Source organism: Mobula birostris, chromosome 7 (assembly GCF_030028105.1).
Source record: "Mobula birostris isolate sMobBir1 chromosome 7, sMobBir1.hap1, whole genome shotgun sequence".
In the NCBI taxonomy this organism is placed as follows: domain Eukaryota; kingdom Metazoa; phylum Chordata; class Chondrichthyes; order Myliobatiformes; family Myliobatidae; genus Mobula; species Mobula birostris.
Genome location: NC_092376.1, coordinates 176602074 through 176624837, shown reverse-complemented (window position 1 = coordinate 176624837; position 22764 = coordinate 176602074). Strand labels below are relative to the sequence as shown.

At 46.8% G+C, this 22764-nt stretch overlaps 1 protein-coding gene across 1 annotated transcript in view; it reads right to left on the bottom strand.

Moving 5' to 3' along the window:
• gpx3 (glutathione peroxidase 3) overlaps positions 1-22764 on the bottom strand; it is a 45750-nt gene that overhangs the window by 11053 nt on the left and 11933 nt on the right. The window contains exons 2-4 of the mRNA XM_072264142.1: positions 6785-6938; positions 1853-1970; positions 840-939 (exon numbers count right to left, since the gene is read on the bottom strand). Of these exons, the coding sequence (XP_072120243.1) occupies positions 840-939; positions 1853-1970; positions 6785-6938 (372 nt within the window). The remainder of the gene's footprint in view (positions 1-839; positions 940-1852; positions 1971-6784; positions 6939-22764) is intronic.

Sequence of the window (22764 nt, the reverse complement as noted above, 5' to 3'; positions counted from 1 at the left end):
CCTGGAGTATTGTGTGCAGTTTTGGTCCCCTGTCCAATCCCTTTAGGATCTTATACGTTTCAATCAGATCCCCCCTCAATCTTCTAAATTCCAACGAGTACAAGCCCAGTTCATCCAGTCTTTCTTCATATGAAAGTCCTGCCATCCCAGGAATCAATCTGGTGAACCTTCTTTGTACTCCCTCTATGGCAAGGATGTCTTTCCTCAGATTAGGCTAGATGCAGGAAGATTGTTCCCGATGTTGGGGAAGTCCAGAACGAGGGGCCACAGTTTGAGGATAGAGGGGAAGCCTTTTAGGACCGAGATTAGGAAAAACTTCTTCACACAGAGAGTGGTGAATCTGTGGAATTCTCTGCCACAGGAAACAGTTGAGGCCAGTTCATTGGCTATATTTAAGAGGGAGTTAGATATGGCCCTTGTGGCTACGGGGGTCAGGGGGTATGGAGGGAAGGCTGGGGCGGGGTTCTGAGTTGGATGATCAGCCATGATCATAATAAATGGCGGTGCAGGCTCGAAGGGCCGAATGGCCTACTCCTGCACCTATTTTCTATGTTTCTATGTATATTAGGAGTGTCCTCCACCGTGAAGACCGACACAAAACAGTCATTCAATGCCTCAGCCATTTCCTTATCACTCAATATTAATTTCCCCTTCTCATCTTCCAAGGGACCTACATTGACTTTAGCCACCCTCTTCCGCTTTATAGATTTATAAAAGCTTTTGCCATCCTCTCACTGGAGACTCTACATGCTTCCTGTAATGGGACGGCAACTAGAAGTGTGTGCAATACTCTCGGAGTTCGGAGGGCCTTCCCAGCATGCTCTCTGGGACACACTCACCTTCAGGTAGGTGAACAGGGCCTGCTCGTTCTCGCCATTCACGTCACCCTTCTGGAATAGCTGAAAGTTGGGCACGTAGCCCCCCCCAGGACGGATATACCTGTGACCAGACAGCAAGGTGAAGTTGTGATGCAGTGAAGACCCCGCCCTCAAGTGCACCCCCACCACTTGAAACTAATGTGTAGCCCAGTAGAATTCCTCCTATCCCGTCCCATGACAGAACATACCCTCACAGCCTCTCTGCTTCCTCACACCACAGTGGATGTCCCCCCGCCTCTTCCTTCCCCCCCCCCACTGTATCGTTGTCGGAAAAATCACCAGCCAACTTCCCCATCTTCAGCCCAGTTTCATTACACTTAGTGGCCATTTTATTACGGACCCCGTACATCTACTTGTTAATACAAATAACTAATCAGCCAATTGGGGTAGCAGCAGTTCCTGCTTAAAAGCATGCAGGCATGGCCAAGAGGTTCAGTTGTTGTTCAGACTGGGGAAAAGTGTGACCTAAGTGACTTTTGATCATGGAGTGATTGTTGGTGTCAGGCTGGGCGGTTTGAGTATCTCAGAAGCTGCAGATCTCCTGGGATTTTTGTGTACAGAAGTTTCTGGAGTTTACAGAGAGTGGTGTAAAACAAAAAAAAACATCCAGTGAGTGGCAGTTCTGTGGGTGTTAATGCGAATGGTCAGACTGGTTCAATCTGACAGGGAGGCGACAGTAACTCAAATAACTACATGTTACAATAGTGGTGTGCAGAGTAGCATCTCTGAATGTACAACACATCGAACGGTGAAGTGAACGAGCTTCAGCAGCTGAAGACCACAAATGGTACCCCAGTGCATATCTCACTGCAGAGTGCCTTGCAGTCCAGGAGTAGACAATCTGTCACTCACTTCCTTCTCCCTAACACTAATGCTTGCTGGACTTTGCAGCTCCATACACACAAACTCCCATCAACAAGGCTTGACCAGCTCTGCACAGCCACTCCAATGTCTCAGGAAGGTCTTTCACTTACTTCAACAAGGGGTATATCTCCTCATTCTTTCCTGGTTCCTGTTTTCCAAACTGGTTGCAAGGGAAGGCGAGGATTGTGAAACTAAGGGGTTCCAGCTCTGTGTGCAGTGCATTCAGTTCTGAGAAGGGATCAGACACATTGACTGTGAATCGGTGAATTGATTCATTATTGTCACATGTACTGAGATACAGTGGAAAAACAACAGAAATTCTGCAGATGCTGGAAATTCAAGCAACACACATCAAAGTTGCTGGTGAACGCAGCAGGCCAGGCAGCATCTCGAGGAAGAGGTGCAGTCGACGTTTCAGGCCGAGACCCTTCATCAGGACTAACTGAAGGAAGAGTGAGTAAGAGATTTGAAAGTTGGAGGGGGAGGGGGAGATCCAAAATGATAGGAGAAGACAGGAGGGGGAGGGATGGAGCCAAGAGCTGGACAGGTGATAGGCAAAAGGGATACGAGAGGATCATGGGACAGGAGGTCCGGGAATAAAGACAAGTGGGGGGGGGGTCCCAGAGGATGGGCAAGGGGTATATTCAGAGGGACAGAGGGAGAAAAAGGAGAGTGAGAGAAAGAATGTGTGTACAGAAATAAGTAACAGATGGGGTACGAGGGGGAGGTGGGGCATTAGCGGAAGTTAGAGAAGTCGATGTTCATGCCATCAGGTTGGACACTACCCAGACGGAATATAAGGTGTTGTTCCTCCAACCTGAGTGTGGCTTCATCTTTACAGTAGAGGAGGCCGTGGATGGACATGTCAGAATGGGAATGGGATTTGGAATTAAAATGAGTGGCCACTGGGAGATCCTGCTTTCTCTGGCGGACAGAGCGTAGGTGTTCAGCAAAGCGGTCTCCCAGTCTGCGTCGGGTCTCGCCAATATATAAAAGGCCACATCGGGAGCACCGGACGCAGTATATCACCCCAGCCGACTCACAGATGAAGTGTTGCCTCACCTGGAAGGACTGTTTGTGGCCCTGAATGGTGGTAAGGGAGGAAGTGTAAGGGCATGTGTAGCACTTGTTCCGCTTACACGGATAAGTGCCAGGAGGGAGATCAGTGGGGAGGGATGGGGGGGACGAATGGACAAGGGAATTGTGTAGGGAGCGATCCCTGCGGAATGCAGAGAGACGGGGGGAGGGAAAGATGTGCTTAGTGGTGGGATCCCGTTGGAGGTGGCGGAAGTTACGGAGAATAATATGTTGGACCCGGAGGCTGGTGGGGTGGTAGGTTAGGACAAGGGGAACCCTATTCCTAGTTGGGTGGCGGGAGGATGGGGTGAGAGCAGATGTACGTGAAATGGGGGAGATGCGTTTAAGAGCAGAGTTGATAGTGGAGGAAGGGAAGCCCCTTTCTTTAAAAAATGAAGACATCTCCCTCGTCCTAGAATGAAAAGCCTCATCCTGAGAGCAGATGCGGCGGAGGCGGAGGAATTGAGAGAAGGGGATGGCGTTTTTGCAAGAGACAGGGTGAGAAGAGGAATAGTCCAGATAGCTGTGAGAGTCAGTAGGCTTATAGTAGACATCAGTGGATAAGCTGTCTCCAGAGACAGAGACAGAAAGATCTAGAAAGGGGAGGGAGGTGTCGGAAATGGACCAGGTAAACTTGAGGGCAGGGTGAAAGTTGGAGGCAAAGTTAATAAAGTCAACGAGCTCAGCATGCGTGCAGGTAGCAGCGCCAATGCAGTCGTCGATGTAGCAAAGGAAAAGTGGGGGACAGATACCAGAATAGGCACGGAACATAGATTGTTCCACAAACCCAACAAAAAGGCAGGCATAGCTAGGACCCATACGGGTGCCCATAGCTACACCTTTAGTTTGGAGGAAGTGGGAGGAGCCGAAGGAGAAATTATTAAGAGTAAGGACTAATTCCGCTAGACGGAGCAGAGTGGTGGTAGAGGAGAACTGATTAGGTCTGGAATCCAAAAAGAAGCGTAGAGCTTTGAGACCTTCCTGATGGGGGATGGAAGTATATAAGGACTGGACATCCATGGTGAAAATAAAGCGGTGGGGGCCAGGGAACTTAAAATCATCGAAAAGTTTAAGAGCGTAAGAAGTGTCACGAACATAGGTCGGAAGGGATTGAACAAGGGGGGATAAAACTGTGTTGAGGTATGCAGAAACGAGTTCGGTGGGGCAGGAGCAAGCTGAGACAATAGGTTGGCCAGGACAGGCAGGTTTGTGGATCTTGGGTAGGAGGTAGAAACGGGAAGTGCGAGGTGTGGGTACTATAAGGTTGGTAGCAGTGGATGGGAGATCCCCTGAGTGGATAAAGTCAGTGATGGTGTGGGAGACAATGGCCTGGTGCTCCTTAGTGGGGTCACGATTGAGGGATAATAAGAGGAGGTATCCGCGAGTTGTCGCTGTGCCTTGGCAAGGTAGAGGTCAGTACGCCAGACTACAACAGCACCCCCCTTATCGGCGGGTTTAATAATAAGGTTAGGATTAGTGCAGAGGGAGTGGAGAGCAGAGCGTTCCGAAGGAGTGAAGTTGGAATGGGGACAAGGTGCGGTGAAGTCGAGACGGTTGATGTCCCGTCGGCAATTAGCGATAAAGAGATCCAGAGCAGGCAGAAGACCAGAGCGGGGTGTCCATGAAGAAGAGGAGGGTTGAAGACGGGAGAAGGGGTCATCGGTGGGGGTGGAAGAGTCCTTGCCGAAGAAGTAGGCTCGGAGACGGAGACGGCTGAAGAAAAGTTCCGCATTATGGCGAACACGGAACTCGCTGAGGTGTGGGCGAAGGGGGACAAAGGTGAGGCCCTTACTGAGAACAGAGCGTTCTGCCTCCGACAGTTGAAGGTCGGAGGGGATGGTAAAGACCCGGCACAGATGAGAGCTGGGATCAGAGGGGGGAGGGGGGAGGCTGGGGGTGTCAATGGAGAGGGGAGAGTTGGGGTGAGAGGAAGATGGAGCCTCCGAGGGCCCAGGAGCTGACGGTGGGATCTGAGGGAGACGGGGTTGCAGAGTGGTGGTGGGGGAAAGCGAGACGAGAGTCACAATAGCAGTACATAAAGACCCGGCCTGGAGTTCAAGGCTGGAATCTTGAGAGCTCGGATCAGAAGGGGGAGGGGGGTGGCTGGGGGTGTCAGTGGAGAGGGGATGGTTGGGGTGAGAGGAAGATGGAGCCTCTGAGGGCCCAGGAAAAACTTGTCTTGCACACTGTTCATACAGATCAGATCATTACACAGTGCATTGAGGTAAAACAAGGGAAAACAATAACAGAATGCAGAATAAAGTGTTACAGATACAGTGCAGGCAGACAATAAGGTGCAGGTTTAATGAGGTAGATTGTGAGGTATTTACAAAGATAAGACCATAAGACCACAAGACAACAAGACATAGGAACAGAATCAGTCCATCAAGTCTGCTCCGCCATTTCATCATAGCTGGTCCTGGAGTCCATCCAATCCCATACACCTGTCCTCTCACCATATCCCTTGACGTTTGACCATTCAGGAATCAACCAACTTCCTCTTTCAATATATCACGGACTTGGCCTCAACCACAGTCTGTGGCAGAGCATTCCACATATTCACCACCCTTTAGCTAAAAAAATTCCTCCTTACCTCTGTTCTAAAGGGTCGCCCCTCAATTTTGAGGCTGTGCCCTCTAGTTCCGGACACCCCACCATAGGAAACATCCTCTCCACATCCACCCTATCTAGTCCTTTCAACGTTCAGTAGGTTTTAATGAGATCCCTGCCTGCATTCTTCTAAATTCCAGTGAGTACAGGCCAGAAGCTGCCAAACGCTTCTCATACGTTAACCCCTTCATTCCCAGAATCATCCTTGTCAACCTCCTCTGGACTCTCTCCAATGACAACACATCCTTTTTAAGATAAGGGGTCCAAAACTGTTGACAATACTTGAAGTGCAGCCTGCCTGGTGTCTTATAAAGGCTCAGCATTATCTCATTGCTTTTATATTCTATTCCCCTTGAAATAAATGCCAACATTGCATTTGCCGCCTTTACCACAGACTCAGCCTGTAAATTAACCTTCTGGGGGTCTTGCACGAGGACTCCCAAGTCCCTTTGCCCCTCTAATGTTTGAACCTTCTCCTCATTTAGATAATAGTCCACACTATTGTTCCTTTTACCAAAATGTATTATCATACATTTCCCAACACTGTATTCCATCTGCCATTTTTTTGCCCATTCTTCCAGTTTGTCTAAGTTCTGCTGCAATCACATTGCTTCCTCAGCACTACCTCCCCTCCACCTATCTTGGTATCATCTGCAAACTTTGCCACAAAGCCATCAATTTCATTTTCTAAATCATTGACAAACAATGTGAAAAGTAGCAGTTCCAATACTGACCCCGAGAAACACCACTAGTCACTGGCAGTCAACCAGAAAAGGCCCCTTTTATTCCCACTCACTGCCTCCTGCCTGTCAGTCATTCCTCTATCCATGCCAGTATCTTTTCTGTAACGCCACAGGATTTTATCTTGTTAAGCAGCCTCATGTGTGGCACCATATCAAATGTCTTCTGAAAATCCAAGTAAATAACATCCACTGCCTCTCCTTTGTCCACCCTGCTTGTTGCTTCTTCAAAGAATTCTAACAGATTTTTTAGGCAAGAATTCCCTTTACAGAAACCATGCTGACTTTGATTTATTTTATCTTTCGCATCCTAGTAACCCAAAACCTCATCCTTAATAACAGACTCCAACACTTTCTCAACTACTGTTAGGCTAACTGGCCTATAATTTCCTCTCCTTTGTCTTCCTCCCTTCTTAAAGATTGAAGTTACATTTGCAATTTTCCAGTCCTCTGGGACCATGCCAGAGTAAAGATCAGAGATGAGGTGGAATTTCTTCAGCCAAAGGCTAGTCTTATGGCCTTAAACTTATTCTACTCCGGCAAAAAAGACTGACTATAAATCCTGACTATGGCTCTCATGGGTTTATATATTTTGAGCAGTAATCTCTTCCTTACCAACGTACTGTTGTGTCAATCCTCAGAACGTTGCCACGTTGACGATCAGCACAGTTTTCCCCCTGTATTCACTTAAATGGATGTTCCTGCTCCCATTTAAAGCCATCGCCTGGTATTCGTAGATGGTGCCAGGAACAGACTTACAGTGAGATGTCTGCAAGAGCAAGAACAACATTAAAGTCAATCATTTCTCCCTCACCTTATCACTTCAAAATTAACTCAGGAGGGCCAAAAGAAGGCATGAGGTTGCTCTGGCAGAAAAAGTGAAGGAGGACCCCAAGTGCATCTACGATATATTAAGAGCAGAAGGATAGCAAGGGACAAAATGGGTCATCTGGAAGATCAGAGTGGTAATCCATGTGTGGAGCCAAAGGAGATGGGGAAGATCTTAAATGGACTTTTGTTTGCTTCAAGGTCGGAGACAGTTTGTAGAATTATGGCAAAGCAGGTTATGTTGGAAGAGGTGTTTGCTGTCTTGAAGTAAGTTAGGATTGATAAATCCCAGGGCTTGACAAGGTGTTCCCTTGGACCATGTGGGAGGCTAATGCCAAAATTGCAGGGGGCGTAGGAGAGATACTTAAAATATCCTTAGCCATGATGAGGTAGCCAAGGATTGGAAGATCGCTAATATTGTCCCACTCTTTAAGAAAGCCAGGGAATTATAGGCCTGAGTAACTGACATCAGTTATTGTAAGTATTCTAAGGGAGTGTAGAGACAAGTATTTAGATAGACAGGGCCTGATTGGAGATGAGTCAACATGGCTTTGTGCATGGTAGGTCATGTCTAACCAAACTTTTTTCGGGGGAGTTACCAGGAAAGGAACTGAAAGCAAAACAGTGAATGTTGTCCACATGGACTTTGGCAAGGCCTTTGACAAGGTTCTTCATGGATGGTTGGTCAAGAAGGTTCAGTCACTCAGCATTCAAGATGAGGTAGTAAATTGGATTAGACATTGGCTTTGTGGGAGAAGCCAAAGAGTGGTGGTAGATTGTTGCCTCTCTGACTGGAAGCCTGTGGCTAGCCAGGTGTCACAGGGATCAGAGCTGGCTCCATTTTTATTTGTCATATCAGTGATCTAGCTGACCATAAGACGTAGGAGCAGAATTAGGCCATTCAAGCTAGTGTCACGACTGCAGAAAAGGAGGAAGCCATGGAGGGATTGTCTACTGAGTCTCTGTGGGTGGAAGTTAGGAACAGGAAAGGGTCAATAACTCTACTGGGTATTTTTTTTATATAGACCACCCAATAGTAACAGGGACATCGGGGAGCAGATAGGTAGACAGTTTCTGGAAAGGTATAATAATGACAGAGTTGTCATGGTGGGAGATTTTAATTACCCAAATATTGATTGGCATCTCCCTAGAGCAAGGGGTTTAGATGGGGTGGAGTTTGTTAGGTGTGTTCAAGGAGGTTTCTGGATACGATATGTAGATAAGCCTGCAAGAGGAGAGGCTGTACTTGATCTGGTATTCGGAAATGAACCTGGTCAGATGTCAGGTCTCTCAGTGGAAGAACATTTTGGAGATAGTGATTACAATGTTATCTCCTTTACCATAGCATTGGCGAGGGATAGGAACAGACAATTTAGGAAAGCATTTAACTGGAGTAAGGGGAAATATGAAGCTATCAGGCAGGGAAGCATATATTGGGAACAGATGTTCTCAGGGAAATGTATGGCAGAAATATGGCAAATGTTCAGGGGATATTTGTGTGGAGTTCTGCATAGGTACATTCCAATGAGACGGGGAAAGGATGGTAGGATACAGGAACTGTGGTGTACAAAGGCTGTTGTAAATCTAGTCAAGAAGAAAAGAACTAGGCGGTGATGATTGTGATCTTGATTATAAGGCTAGCAGGAAGGACCTTAAGAATAAATTAGGAGAGCCAAAAGGGGCCATGAGAAGGCCTTGGCAAGCAGGATCAAGGAAAACCCCAAGGCATTCTACAAGTATGTGAAGAGCAAGAGGATAAAGCCTGAAAGAATAGGACCAATCAGGTGTAACAGTGGAAAAGTGTGTATGGAACCAGAGGTGATAGCAGAGATACTTAATGAATACTTTGCTTCAGTATTCAGTACAGAAAAGAATCTTGGCGATTGTAGGGATGACACAGCGGACTGAAAAGCTTGAGCATATAGACATTAAGAAAGAGAATTTGCTGGAGCTTTTGGAAAGCATCAAGTTGGATATGCCAATGCGACGGGATGAGATGTACTCTAGCTACTGGGGGAGGCAAGGGAGGAGATTGCTGAGCCTCTGGCAATGATCTTTGCATCATTAATGGGAATGGGAGGGGTTCTGGAGGATGGGAGGGCTGTAGATGTTGTTCTCTTATTCAAGAAAGGGAGTAGAGATAGCCCAGGAAATTATAGACCAGTGAGTCTTACTTCAGTGGTTGGTAAGTTGATGGAGAAGATCCTGACAGGCAGGATTTATGATCATTTGGAGAGGCATAATATGATTAGGAGTAGTCAGCATGACTTTGTCAAAGGCAGCTCATGCCTTACAAGCCTGATTGAATTTTTTGAGGATGTGACTAAACACATTGATGAAGGTAGAGCAGTAGATATAGTGTATATTGATTTCAGCAAGGCATTTGTTGCAAGGTACCCCATGCAAGGCTTATTGAGAAAGTAAGGAGGCATGGGATCCAAGGGGACATTGCTTTGTGGATCCAGAACTGGTTTGCCCACAGAAGGCAAAGAGTGGTTGTAGACAGGTCATATTCTGCATGGAGGTCGGTGACAAGTGGTGTGTCTCAGGGATCTGTTCTGGGACCCTTTCTCTTCGTGATGTTTATAAATGGCCTGGATGAGGAAGTGGAGGGATGGGTTAATAAATTTGCTGATGACACAAAGGTTGGGAGTGTTGTGGATAGTGTGGAGGGCTGTCAGAGGTTACAGCGGGACATTGATAGGATGCAAAACTGGGCTGAGAAGTTGCAGATGGAGTTCAACCCAGATAAGTGTGGGGTGGTTCATTTTGGTAGGTCAAATATGATGGCAAAATATAGTATTAATGGTAAGACTCTTGGCAGTGCGGAAGATCAGAGGGATCTTGGGGTCCAAGTCCATAGGACACTCAAAGCTGCTGTGCAGGTTGACTGTGTGCTTAAGAAGGCATACGGTGTATTGGCCTTCATCAACTGTGGAATTGAGTTTAAGACCCGAGAGGTAATGTTACAGATATATAGGACCTTGGTCAGACCCCACTTGGAGTACTGTGCTCAGTTCTGGTCGCCTCACTACAGGAAGGATGTGGAAACTATAGAAAGGGTGCAGAGGAAGGGTGCAGAGGAGATTTACAAGGATGTTGCCTGGATTGGGGAGCATGCCTTATGAGAATACATTGAGAGAACTTGGCTTTTTCTCCTTGGGGCGACAGAGGATGAGAGGTGGCCTGATAGAGGTGTACAAAATGATGAGAGGCATTGATTGTGTGGATAGTCAGAGGACTTTTCCCAGGGCTGAAATGGCTAACACAAGAGGGCATACTTTTAGGGTGCTTGAAAGTAGATACCGAGGAGTTGTCAGGGGTAAGTTTTTTTTATGCAAAGGGTGGTGAGTGCATGGAATGGGCTGCCAGCGACAGTGATGGAGGTGGATACAATAGGGTCTTTTAAGAGTCTCTTGGATAAATACATGGAGCTTAGAAAAATAGAGGGCTATGGGTAAGCCGGGGTACATGTTTGGCACAGCATTGTGGGCCGAAGTGCTGTAGGTTTTCTAAGCTATCAAGTCCACTCTGCCATTTCATCATGGCTGATCCTGGGTCCCACTCATCCCCATACACCTGCCCTCTCACTATATCCCTTGATGCCTGACCATTCAGGAATCTATCAAATTCTGCAGGCTTGGCCTCCTTTGCAGTCTGTGGCAGAGCATTCCACAGATTCACCACTCTTTGGCTAAAAAAAAAATTCCTCCTTAGGGTTCTAAAAGGTCACCCCTCAGTTTTGAGGCTGTGCCCTCCAGTTCTGGATACCCCCACCTGAGGAAACATTCTCTCCATGTCCACCTTATCTAGTCCTTTCAACATTTGGCATTCAAGACGAGGTAGTAAATTGAATGAGACATTAGCTTTGCAGAAGAAGCCACAGAGTGGTAGTAGATGGTTGCCCCTCTGACCAGAGGCCTGTAACTAGTGGTGTGTCTCAGCGGTCGGAGCTGGATCCATTGTTGTTAATCATCTTTGTCAATGATCTGGGTGACAATGAGGTTAACTGGATCAAATGACACCGAAATTGGGAGTGCACTGAACAGCGAGGAGGACTATTGGAGTTTGCAGCAGGATCTGGGACAGCTGGAAAAATGGGTTGATAAATGGCAAGTGGAATTTAATACAGACGATTGTGACGTGTTGTGCTTTGGTAGGAAAATCAGGGTAGGATTTACACAGTGAACAATAACTCTCAGGTCTCCCCTCCTTTATCTTGTATCAAAATGTCAACTATTTATTTCCCTAAAGTTCAAAGTAAATTAATTATCAAGGTACATACATTTTATAGTATACAACACTGAGATTCATTTTGTTGCGGGCATACTCAATAAATCTAATAACTATCATAGAATCAATGAAAGACTGCACCAACTTAAATGTTCAGCCACTGCAGAAGACAACAAAGTGTGCAAAAACAAAAAGAAAGAATAAATACAGAATAACAAACAAATAAATAAATAAGCAAACAATAACTATCAATAACATGAGATGAGAGTCCTTGAAAGTGGGTTCATAAGTTGTGGGAACATTTCAGTGAGGGGGTGAGTGAAGTTGAGTGAAGTTATCCCCTCTGGTTCAAGAACCTGATGGTTGAGAAGTAGTAACTGTTCCTGACCTGCTGAGTTCCTTCAGAATTTTGTGTGTGCTGCTCCGGACTTCCAGCAACGGTGGAATCTCTTGTGTTTACATTCATTCCTTATAGGCCAGCAAATTCTACTCTTCCCGAATCAGAATCAGGTTTATTATCATCGACATATATCATGAAATTTGTAGTAGCAGAGCAGTGTTATACATAAAATATAGTATAAATTCCAATAAGAAATATATAGTTTAAAAATTAAATAGGTAGTGCAACTAAAGAGCCTCCACCATCCTTACAGATAAAGAACCACCCGAAGTTGATAATTTATGCCATCAATAAATTAGTTTCTCTCCTGTACGACACACACAGACTAAACAGGTAAGTCAGCATTTATGGAAAAGAAAGAACAGTCAATGATTTTGGCCAAGACCCTTCAACAGGAGCAAACTTGATGGACCAAATGGCCTAATTCTGCTCCTATATCTTCTGGTGTTATGGCCCTGCCGTAACGTCCTGTTAGGCTATGCCATCCTAACTGTGCTGGTAACGGCTCACACAGTGGGCTCAGTCACTGCAGAAACCGCATACTGGGTGGGGCTGTCTTATTTGGCAGACAGAATGTTTAGACCTGCGGCTGTAAGTGAGATTTCCAGCGTGTCCCAGCTCCCCATGCCAGAGTCAGTGTTGTATGACAGGTATTATCAGTGGGTGCAATCTAACCTCTCGGAAACAAGCTCCAGTAAGCAGAAATATTGCAATAATCAGGGTAATCTCTACCTGAGTGATCCAGGTGACCAGAAGCACCCTTCACCGGGTACGTCCATCACTGGGACTGCTCATCCCTGAGGCCTCTCAGACCTACTGGTCCCATTTGCCTACACTTGGCCCATATCCCTCGAGATGCAGCTCCTTAGAGACCGAGTTAGGGAACTGGAGCTGCAGCTCGATGACCTCCAGCCTGTTAGGGAAAGTGAAGCAGTGATGGACAGGAGCTACAGGGAGGTAGGTCTTGCTAGACAAATGGGTGACCATCAGGAGAGGGAAGAGAGAACGTCAGGTAGTGGAGAGGACACCTGTGGCTGTCCCTCTCAACAATAAGTACTCCATTTTGAGTACTATTGGAGGGAGGGCCTACCTGGTGAAAGCTACAGCGGCCGTGCCTCGGGCACTGAGTCTGGCCCCGTGGGTCAGAAGGGTAGGGAAATGAAGAGGGTGGCAGCAGTAATCGGGGACTCTATAGTCAGGGGGACAGATAGGTGATTCTGTGGACATGAAAAAGAAACACAGGTGGTATGTTGCCTCCCAGATGCCAGGGTTCACGAAGTTCCTGGACACGTCCACAATACCCTGATAAAAGAGGGTGAGCAGCCAGAAGTCGTGGTACATATTGGTACCAATGACATAGGTAGAAAAAGGAAGGAGATCCTGAAAGCAGAATGCAGGGAGTTAGGAAGGAAGCTGAGAAGCAGGACCTCAAGGGTAGCAATCTCAGGATTGCTGCCTGTGCCATGTGACAGTGAGGACAGGAGTAGAATGAGGTGGCAGATAAATGTGTGGCTGAAGAATTGGAGCAAGGGACAGGGATTCAGATTTCTGGATAATTGAGACCTCTTCTGGGGCAGGTGTGACCTGTACAAAAGGGACATGTTGCACTTGAATCCGAAGGGGACCAATATTCTTGCAGGCAGGTTTAATAGATCTGTTGGGAGTAGTTTAAACTAATATGGCAGGGGATGGGAACCAGTATGATCGAGCTGAGGATGAGCCAGCAGGTTTACAAGTAGGTGAGTGTAAGGAAGAACAAGTCAATGATTGGGTACAAATGCAGACAGAGCAGAATTAAATTGTACCACAGAGTCAAAATTCAAAAAGGGTGAAGAGTGCAGGACTGAAAGTGCTGGATTTAAATGAGCATAGCAATCAGAATTAGGTGGATGAACTCACGGCGCAATTCAAAATATGTCAGTGTGACGTTGTGGGCATCACTGAGTCGTGGCTGAAAGAAGGCCATAGTTGGGAGCTCAACATCAAAGGATATTAAAGGTGGGAAGGCACAGGGTGGTGGTGTGGATCTGTTGGTAAGAGATGAAATTATATCTTTGTGTAACACACTGATAATGTAATGGTTTCTCTGTAGCAGCAATGCTTGGGTTATGACTAGAGATGACGGGGTTTGGAATGCTGTTGTTCTTTCTTGTGAGTCTGGAAGAGAGATTTTCGCGGTCTTTGGTCGGCGAGAGGAGAAGAAGGAAGATGCGCGTGGAGAGAGTTGGTAGACTGCCGGACGGGGATGGCCGGGAGCGAGGGTCCGAAGGTCGGCGACGATCGGAGGAGGTCGATGGTTGACGATCGGCTTATCAGTGAGATCCAACATTGCACAATAGACTGTTTCATAAGATTGGGCCCTTTTTTTTTCTTTTTTCGTTTCTTTACTGACCATGTAGTCCAAGTAAGAATTATAAAGTTTAATCACTTAATCGCATATTGTGTACTATTTGTTATTTCGGGGTACTGATTTGTAACAGGGGACACATTGTGCATTATCCACCCAAACGAGATTTCTTCAGTTTGGCCAGGCCAGGGGCTATCACTCCCTATATCAAGCCACTAGCCAAAGCGAGACTTACATCTAGAAAGAGGTGAGATAGGGTTAGAGAATGTTGAATCTTTGTGGGAGGAGTTAAAAAACTGCAAGGGTTAAAAAAAATTATATATCATATATAGACTGCAAATAGTAGCCAAGGTGTGGGGTTGGGATTGAAAAGGGAGCTGGAAGAGGCATGTAATAAGGGTAATGACACACTTCAGGAGGTGGGAGATGTGGGAGAGGCTGGGGGAGAGAGAAGGGTGGGGAGATAGGGAGAGGGGGAACTCATTTAAGTTCCAGGAGACTTGGTATGTCACCAAAGACTCTTGCAAATTGTTATACACGTACCACGGAGAGCATTCTGACTAGATGCATCACCATCTGGCATGGAGACTCCAATGCGCGGGATCACATGAGGACGCAGAAGATTGTAGACCCAAACTGCTCCATCGTGGGCACAACCTCCCCCACCATCGAGGACATCTTCGAGAGATGGTGCCTCAAAGGTGGCAGTATCCACCATTAACAGCCTCCAGCACGCAGGACACGTCCTCCTCTCATTACGACCAACGGGGATGAGATCAAGGAGCCCGAAGACCTGCACTCAGTGATTCAGGATCAGCTCTTACCCTCTACCGTCAGGTTTCTGAATGCTCCCTGAACACTAATTTGCACAATTCATTCATTCATTTATAGTGAATTGTGGTAATTTCCTGTATTGCAATGTACTGCTGCCACAAAACAACCAATTTCCTGACATGTACCAGTGATATCAAACTTGACACTCTGATCTAGCCACGTGGGTTTCCTCGGAGTGCTCCAGTTTCCTCCCACGTTCCAAAGATGGACGGGATGGCGTTAGTAACTTACTAAGGGTTGGCGTGCTATGTTGTTGCTGGAAGTACGGCGACATTTGCAGGCTGCCCTCAGCGCATCCGCAGGCTGTGTTGGTTGTCGACGCAATCAACACACCTCAAGACTCAAGATTCAAGACTGTTCAATGTCATTTCCAGCACACAAGTGTAAAGGAGAACACTCTGGATCCTCCGATGCCGATTAGGTAAGGAACACAATGATAAGAAACACAACATGGAGATGGCAGCTCTGGGTCTGTTCTCACTGGAGTATAGCAGAATGGCAGGGGGGTGGGGTGTAAAACTACATTGAAACCCATCGAATCCAGAGGATGGTGAGTCTGTGGAATTCACTGCCACAGATGGCTGTGGAGGCCAAGTCATCGGGTATATTTAAAGCGGAGATTAATAGGTTCTTGATTAGTCAGGGTGTCAAAGGTTATGGTGGGAAAGCAGAAGAATGCGGATGAGAGGGACAGTAAATCAGCCTCAATGCTGTGGTTGAGCAGACTTGATGGGCCAAATTCTGCTCCTGTGACCTACGGTCTTAAGAATCTGGTCCTTTCCTGGCACCTGTCTCTATATATGCATTGGTGGTGGGTTGGCTGGTGCATTGTGCAGTTTTAACTACCCATTGTCGAGCCTTCCTGTCTGTCACAGTGCAGTTTCTGGACCTAGCTGAGATGCAGCTTGTTAGGATGCTCTCTACTGTGTGTCCCACTGAAGGTTTCAATGGCCGTGTAAGAAATAATGCAGAAAAATCTTTAATCTTCGAAGTGCTGAGGTTGTTTACTCTGCTGATAGTGCCAGATTGATCATTAAACAATGGGTAAATCCGGATGTTTTCTCTGTACTGTTTGCTTTGTTACAGAGCCGGGATCAGATTGGTTGAAAAGCTGTTTACCCAGAGAGCTGTGTCAGATGATAGATGAAGCTGGAGGTGTATTGGCTGACGTGGCAGAAAATAACTCAGTAACTGCGCGTTCAATTGGCTGCATGGTGACTGACCTGTTCTTTGAGGCAATGCCCTGCTTACCACTGGTTTAACAGTGGCTGGTTACCTCTCACTGACCCTCCTGATGTACCTGTTCTGTTTATACACAGTCCAGCCTTCTCATTGCCACCGTCAGGGAGGAGGTACAGGAGCCTGAAGGCACACACTCAATAATTCAGAACAGCTTCTTCCCCTCTGCCATTCGACTTTCTGAATGAACATGGAACCCAAGAACACTACCTCAGGATATCAGAATATTTTTGCATTACATATTCAGTTTTTCAAAGTTCAAAGTAAATTTCTTATCAAAGTGCATACTGTGTATTTTGACATACAAGACCAGAAGATACAGAACTAGAACCAGGAGCAGGAGTTGGCCATCTGGCCCATCGATCCTGCACGCCACTCAATAAGAAAAGACCATGAGATATAGGAGCCAAATTAGTGCATTTGGTTGATCCAATTTTCCTCTCAGCCCCAATCTCCTGTCTTCTCCCTGTAGCTCTCCTCTCCCCTCCTCCTCAGCTGCCCATCACCTCCCTCTGTGTCCCCTCCTCCTGCCCTTTCTCCCTTGGTCCACTCTCCTCTTCAATCAGATTCCTTCTTCTTCAGCCTTTACCTTTCCCACCTTTCACCTGCCAGATCTCACTTCATCCTCCTCCCCCACCTTCTTATTTCGACTTCTGCCCCCTTCCTTTCCAGTCAGGAGAAACATCTCAGCCTGAAACATTAACTATCTGTTCATCTTTTCCGACAGGGAGAGAGGGAGGCGGGGAAGAGAGAGAGGTGGGGGAGGGGGGAATAGGAGGAGGAGAGGGGGGAGGGGGAGAGGGGAGGAGGGGGAGGGAGAGGAGAAGGAAGGGGGAGAGAAGGGGGAGAGAGAGGGGAGGAGGAGAGAGGGGGGAGAGGGGGAGGAGGGGGAGGGGGGGAGGGGAGAGAGAGGGGGAGAGAGAGAGGGGGAGAGAGAAAGGGAGGGGGAGAGGGGGGAGAGAGAGGGGGCGAGAGAGAGAAGGGGAGGGGGAGAGAAAGAGAAGGGGGGAAAGAGAGGGGTCTATCCTAGCTCTTCTCCATAACCTTGCAAATTTTCTGCAGTTGAAGTTTATGCATTTCCACGGTGGAAACCGTCTCCTCTGCACCCTATCAGATTCCAGTCATACAGTAAGATCAGGAGGTATTTCTCAGAGAAATGGAATAATTCTCCCAAAATCTTAACAAAATTGGGAGGTATTAGATTCAAGAACAGTATTTCTTGGCATTTATTTCTAATTCCTCAGGTGTCTTTGAATGGAGTAACTTGATTGTTACAGCACAGGCCATTCAACCCATTGGGTCCATTCTAGCTGCTAGTAATCCCATTGGTCCCATTTTCCAAAATTGTGCACAGCGCTCCATGTCTCGCCACGCCCTGAACAACTGGAACGGAACCTTCCTATCAATGATCCCTCCCATCTGCTCAACAATCTCTTTGACACCCTGCCATCAGACAGAAGGTACCATAGCGTTAGGACAAGAACTGTTCGGATGGGAAACAGCGTCTTCCTCCAGGCTGTGAGGCTACTGGACTCCCTGTCACCACTCGGGTCTCTTCACGTAAGAAGCACCAGTAGTGTTATACTGTTTACTTTTTAACTTGTGTCATAAGTGCACTTAATAATTTGTTAATTTATTTGTGGTAATATTACTTTATTTTATTTATATAGGGTTCTGGCCCTTTGATCTGCACTGCCCGGCAATTGCCCAATTTAATCCGAGCCTAATCGTGGGACAATTTACAATGATGGATTAAGCTACCAATCAGAACGCCTTTGGACTGTGCGAGGAATCCAGAGCACCCGGAGGAAACCCACGCAGTCACTGGGAGAACGTACACACAGCGGGAATTGAACGCAAATCGCCGGTACTGGAAAGCACTGTGCTAACCATTACGCTTGCATATGACTGTTTGTTTGTGTGTGAGTTATATGTACTGTGTGGTGCCCCTTGGCTCAGAGGAAAGTTGTTTTGTTTGGTGGTATACATGCGTACAGCTGAATGACAATAAACTGAGTTTGAGCACCTCCGAGCCTCCAGCTCTACTGCTATAAGTGCCAAATTGCCTTTGGCTTTCTTAACTACTGGTTTGACCTGTCTGCTAACACTGTGTGAATCATGCTCCACAACACGTAGATCACTTGCTTGTACTTCCCTCCTTTGTGTTTCTCTGTTCCATTGAGAAAACAACTTACCTTCTGATCCACATTCCGGCAAGCTGTACCATTTGGGGTTCAGAGACTGAATCACAAACCAACAGGTTCAGGATCAGCTGCTTCCCTTCAACCATTCGGTTCTCGAACCAACCAGCACAACCCTAATCACTAGAGCTTAGCATCACAATGACCACATTGGTCACTTTGGACTAAGGTCGAGTCCCAGTGAAGGTCTCAGACTGAAACATCAACTGATATTTATATAGTTATTTATTTATGGAGCTATGCGGCGTGGAACAAGTCTTCACTGCCCAACAAGCTGCACCACCCAGCAACTCATCTATTTAACCCTAACCTAACCATAGGACAGTTTACAATGACCAATTAACCTACTAACCAGTACATCTTTGGACTGTGGGAGGAAACCAGAGCACTCGGAGGAAACCTACAAGCTCAAGGGAAGAACGTATGTACGGGGTCTTTCTTTTTTTGTATGTTAAATTTAAAATGGCTTCTTTGTTATGTTAAATGCTGAGAAAGTCTCCAGCTAGACATTTGCCTGGGTTAATACAGACAGCAGGGTGCTATTAGCCAATGGGTGGTCATGTATTGTTTTGTTTTCAGATGATAATGTTGTCTCATATGACTGGGGACGGGTTTTTGGGGGGAGTCGGAGGAGAGACGGGGAGGACGGAGGAGAGACGGGGAGGATGGTGGAGAGACGGGGAGTCGGGGGAGAGACGGGGAGGATGGCGGACGTGCGGAAAGGCTCCGGTCGATCACTTCGGGTGGTCATCAGGAATTGATTGAGCTCCAACGGTTGCGCACGAAGAACTTGGACTTTGATAAGTCTTGGCGCCTCTTTTTTTCATTACTTCCTTTTCTGTATCGAATTTATATTACTGTCATAGACTTAGTGATATCTATAAAGTGTACGTGGTAAAACGTACTGTGTGTGCTGGCTGATGATTGATGTTTGGGATTGATTCGGGCGGCAACCGACTCCGTAGGAAGCGTTCAGGCAGGTGCTGGGTGGGATTTCCCTTAGACATATATGAGCCAATATAACTGAGCGTTACACGTACAAACTTTTTCACAGAGGACGCCGAGATTGAACTCGGAACTGCCTAACTCGGTGCCTCCCTTATGTGATGCTCTTAACGAAGGATCTTGGCTGAAATGTCAACTGTTTATCCCCCTCCATAGATGCTGCCTGACCTGCTGAATTCTCTAGCATTTTGTGTGTGTTGATCTGGATTTTCGTTTATTATTTTTGTTTTACTTTTGTTTTCTTGCAAAAATTGTGTGTAATTTATGTATATCTTGGAAATGCTGTTTATCTGATGCCCTGTGCCTGTGATGCTCCTCCAAGTCAATTGTCTTTGCACCTGTGCAAACGTGTACTTGTGCAGATGACAATAAACCTGATTTTGATTTTGACTTCAGGAAACACCCTTTCCAGCTCTTCAATCAATTACCCACTCAATCTACACTCAGTGGCCACTTTATCAGTGACACCTGTACAGCTGCTCATTAATTCAAATATCTAATCAGCCAATCGTGTGGCAGCAACTCAACGCATAAAGGAATGCAGACATGGTCAAGAGGTTCAGATGTTGTTCAGATCAAACACCAGAATGGGGAAGAAATGTGATTTAAGTGACTTTGACTGTGGAATGATTGTTGGTGCCAGATGGGGTGGTTTGAGTATCTTAGAAACTGCTGATCTCCTGGGATTTTCACACACAACGGTCTCTAGAGTTTACAGAGAATGGAGCAAAAAATGAAAGCATCTGGGAAGTGGCAGTACTGTGGGTGAAAATGCCTTGTTAATGAGAGAGGTCAGAGGAGAATGGCCAGACTGGTTCAAGCTGACAGGAAGGTGACAGTACCTCTCAGAACCACGAGTTACAACAGTGGTGTGCAGAAGAGCATCTCTGAATGCACAACACATCACTCCTTGAGGTGGACGGGCTACAGCAGCTAAAGACCATGAACATACGCTCAGTGAAGGAAGTACATAATGAACTGGCCACTGGGTGTATGTATCCCATTGCAGAGTCAGTGTTCTAACAATATACCATTCCACCTACTTTTCAAAATTCCAAGTTATGTAAATTTTATGATCAAAATACACATAAGTCACCATATACAACACTGGGATTCATTTTCTTGTAGGCATCCTCAATAAATCTATAGAATAATACCCATAACAGAATCAAAAAAAGACCATACAACTTGGATGTTCAAGCAGAGTGCAGAAATAAGTAATAAATATTGAGAACATGAGATGAAGAGTCCTTGAAAGTGAGTCCATAGATTGTGGGATCAGTTCACTGATGGGGTGAGTGAAGTTGAGTGAATGGTTAAGAGCCTGATGGCCGAGGGGTAATAACTGTTCACTCAGGTGGTGTGAGTCCTGAGGCTCCTGTACCTTCTTCCTGATGGCAGCAGTGAGAAGAGAGCACAGCCTGTGTAGTGGGTCCCCAGATGATAGATGTTGCTTTTCTGTGACACTGTTTCATGTTGATGTGCTCAGTGGTTGGGAGGGCTTTACCCATCATGGTCTGGGCCACATCCAGTACTTTTTGTAGGATTTTCTGTCCAAGGGCACTGGTGTTTCCATTACCAAACTGTGACACAACCAGTCAATATACTCTCCACTACATATCTATACTACTGCGTCGACTCAGGCCTAGGGGTCCAGCGTCGGGCACGATGACGGACTCTCCACTTCTCTCTCTCCCTCATCCGTGTGTTCAGTTCATCTACATTAGCCGCGCCGCTGTCTTCTAGGAGTGTGTTGACTATAGTCTTGGGGGGGCGCCCAGGGTTCACCCTCCCGTGCTTGGGCTCCCATATGATGACTAGGCTGGCAGGTAGCTCGGGGTGGCGTAGACAGTGCCCCGCTAGTTGCAGTCTTCTGGCTTCGATTTTAGTGGTGAGCATCAGTAGGTTGTTATAGAGCTCAACATTCGTCATGTGCTGTTGCTAACTCACATCAAGAGCCATCTGGAGCATTCGTGTATAGCAACCGTCTAGAGACTTTCACATAGTCCTGGTGAGTGTCCACGTCTCGCATCCGTACGTAAGAATAGACTCCATGACTGCCATGAAAATCCTCTTTTTAAGCCCTCTGGTCAGGTTCGACTTCCAGATTTCCTTCATGTCGTTCATAGCCCTCCACGCCAGCGCCTTCCGTATCTTTATGTCCTTCTCCGAACTCATCATTCTTGACCCGAGGTACTTGTAGGACTTTCTTAATAGTATCATTCTTTACGGTCTTGAGAGTACCCTCGTTGCAGTTAAACGCCATGTACTCTGTCTTTTTAGCATTTAGGTGAAGTCCAACTTTATTGCACTCAATTTCCACTTGTTATCAAAGTTTTAGATGTCAAGTCAAATCTTTGCAAACTTCTAAGGAAGTAGAGGCAATCACGAGTAAATCTGCAGATGCCGGAAATTCAAGCAGCACACACAAAAAATGCTGGTGAACTCAGCAGGCCAGGCAGCCTCTATAGGAAGAGGTACAGTCGACATTTTGGGTTGGGACCATTTGTCAGGACTAACTGAAAGAAGATAGTAAGAGATTTGAAAGTTGGAGGGGGAGGGGGAGATCCAAAATGATAGGGGAAGACAGGAGGGGGAGGGATGGAGCCAAGAGCTGGAGAAGGGAGAGGATCATGGGATGGGAAGTCTGGGGAGAAAGAGAAGGGGGGAGGGGAGCCCGGAGGGTGGAGAGCAGGCAAGGAGTTTAGTGAGAGGGGCAGAGGGAGGAAAAAGAGAGAGAGAAAAAAAGGGGGAAAAAATAAAAAATATATAAAATAAATAACGGATGGGGTGTGAAGGGAAGGAGGGGCATTACTGGAAGTTACAGAAGTCGATGTTCATGCCATCAGGTTGGAGGCTACCCAGACAGAATATAAGGTGTTGTTCCTCCAACCTGAGTGTGGCTTCATCTTTACAGTAGAAGAGGCCGTGGATAGACATGTCAGAATGGGAATGGGATGTGGAATTAAAATGTGTGGCCACTGGGAGATCCTGCTTTCTCTGGCGGACAGAGCGTAGGTGTTCAGCAAAGTGGTCTCCCAGTCTGCGTTGGGTCTGGCCAATATATAAAAGGCCACATCGGGAGAACCGGACGCAGTATATCACCCCAGCCGACTCACAGGTGAAGTGTTGCCTCACCTGGAAGGACTGTCTGGGGCCCTGAATGGTGGTAAGGGAGGAAGTGTATGGGCATGTGTAGCACTTGTTCCGCTTACAAGGATAAGTGCCAGGAGGGATGGGGGGGACGAATGGACAAGGGAGTTGCATAGGGAGCGATCCCTACGGAAAGCAGAAAGGGGGGGGGGAAGATGTGCTTAGTGGTGGGATCCCGTTGGAGGTGGCGGAAGTTACGGAGAATTATATGTTGGACCCGGAGGCTGGTGGGGTGGTAGGTGAGGACAAGGGGAACCCTATTCCTAGTGGGGTGGCGGGAGGATGGGGTGAGAGCAGATGTGCGTGAAATGGAAGAGATGCATTTGAGAGCAGAGTTGATGGTGGAGGAAGGGAA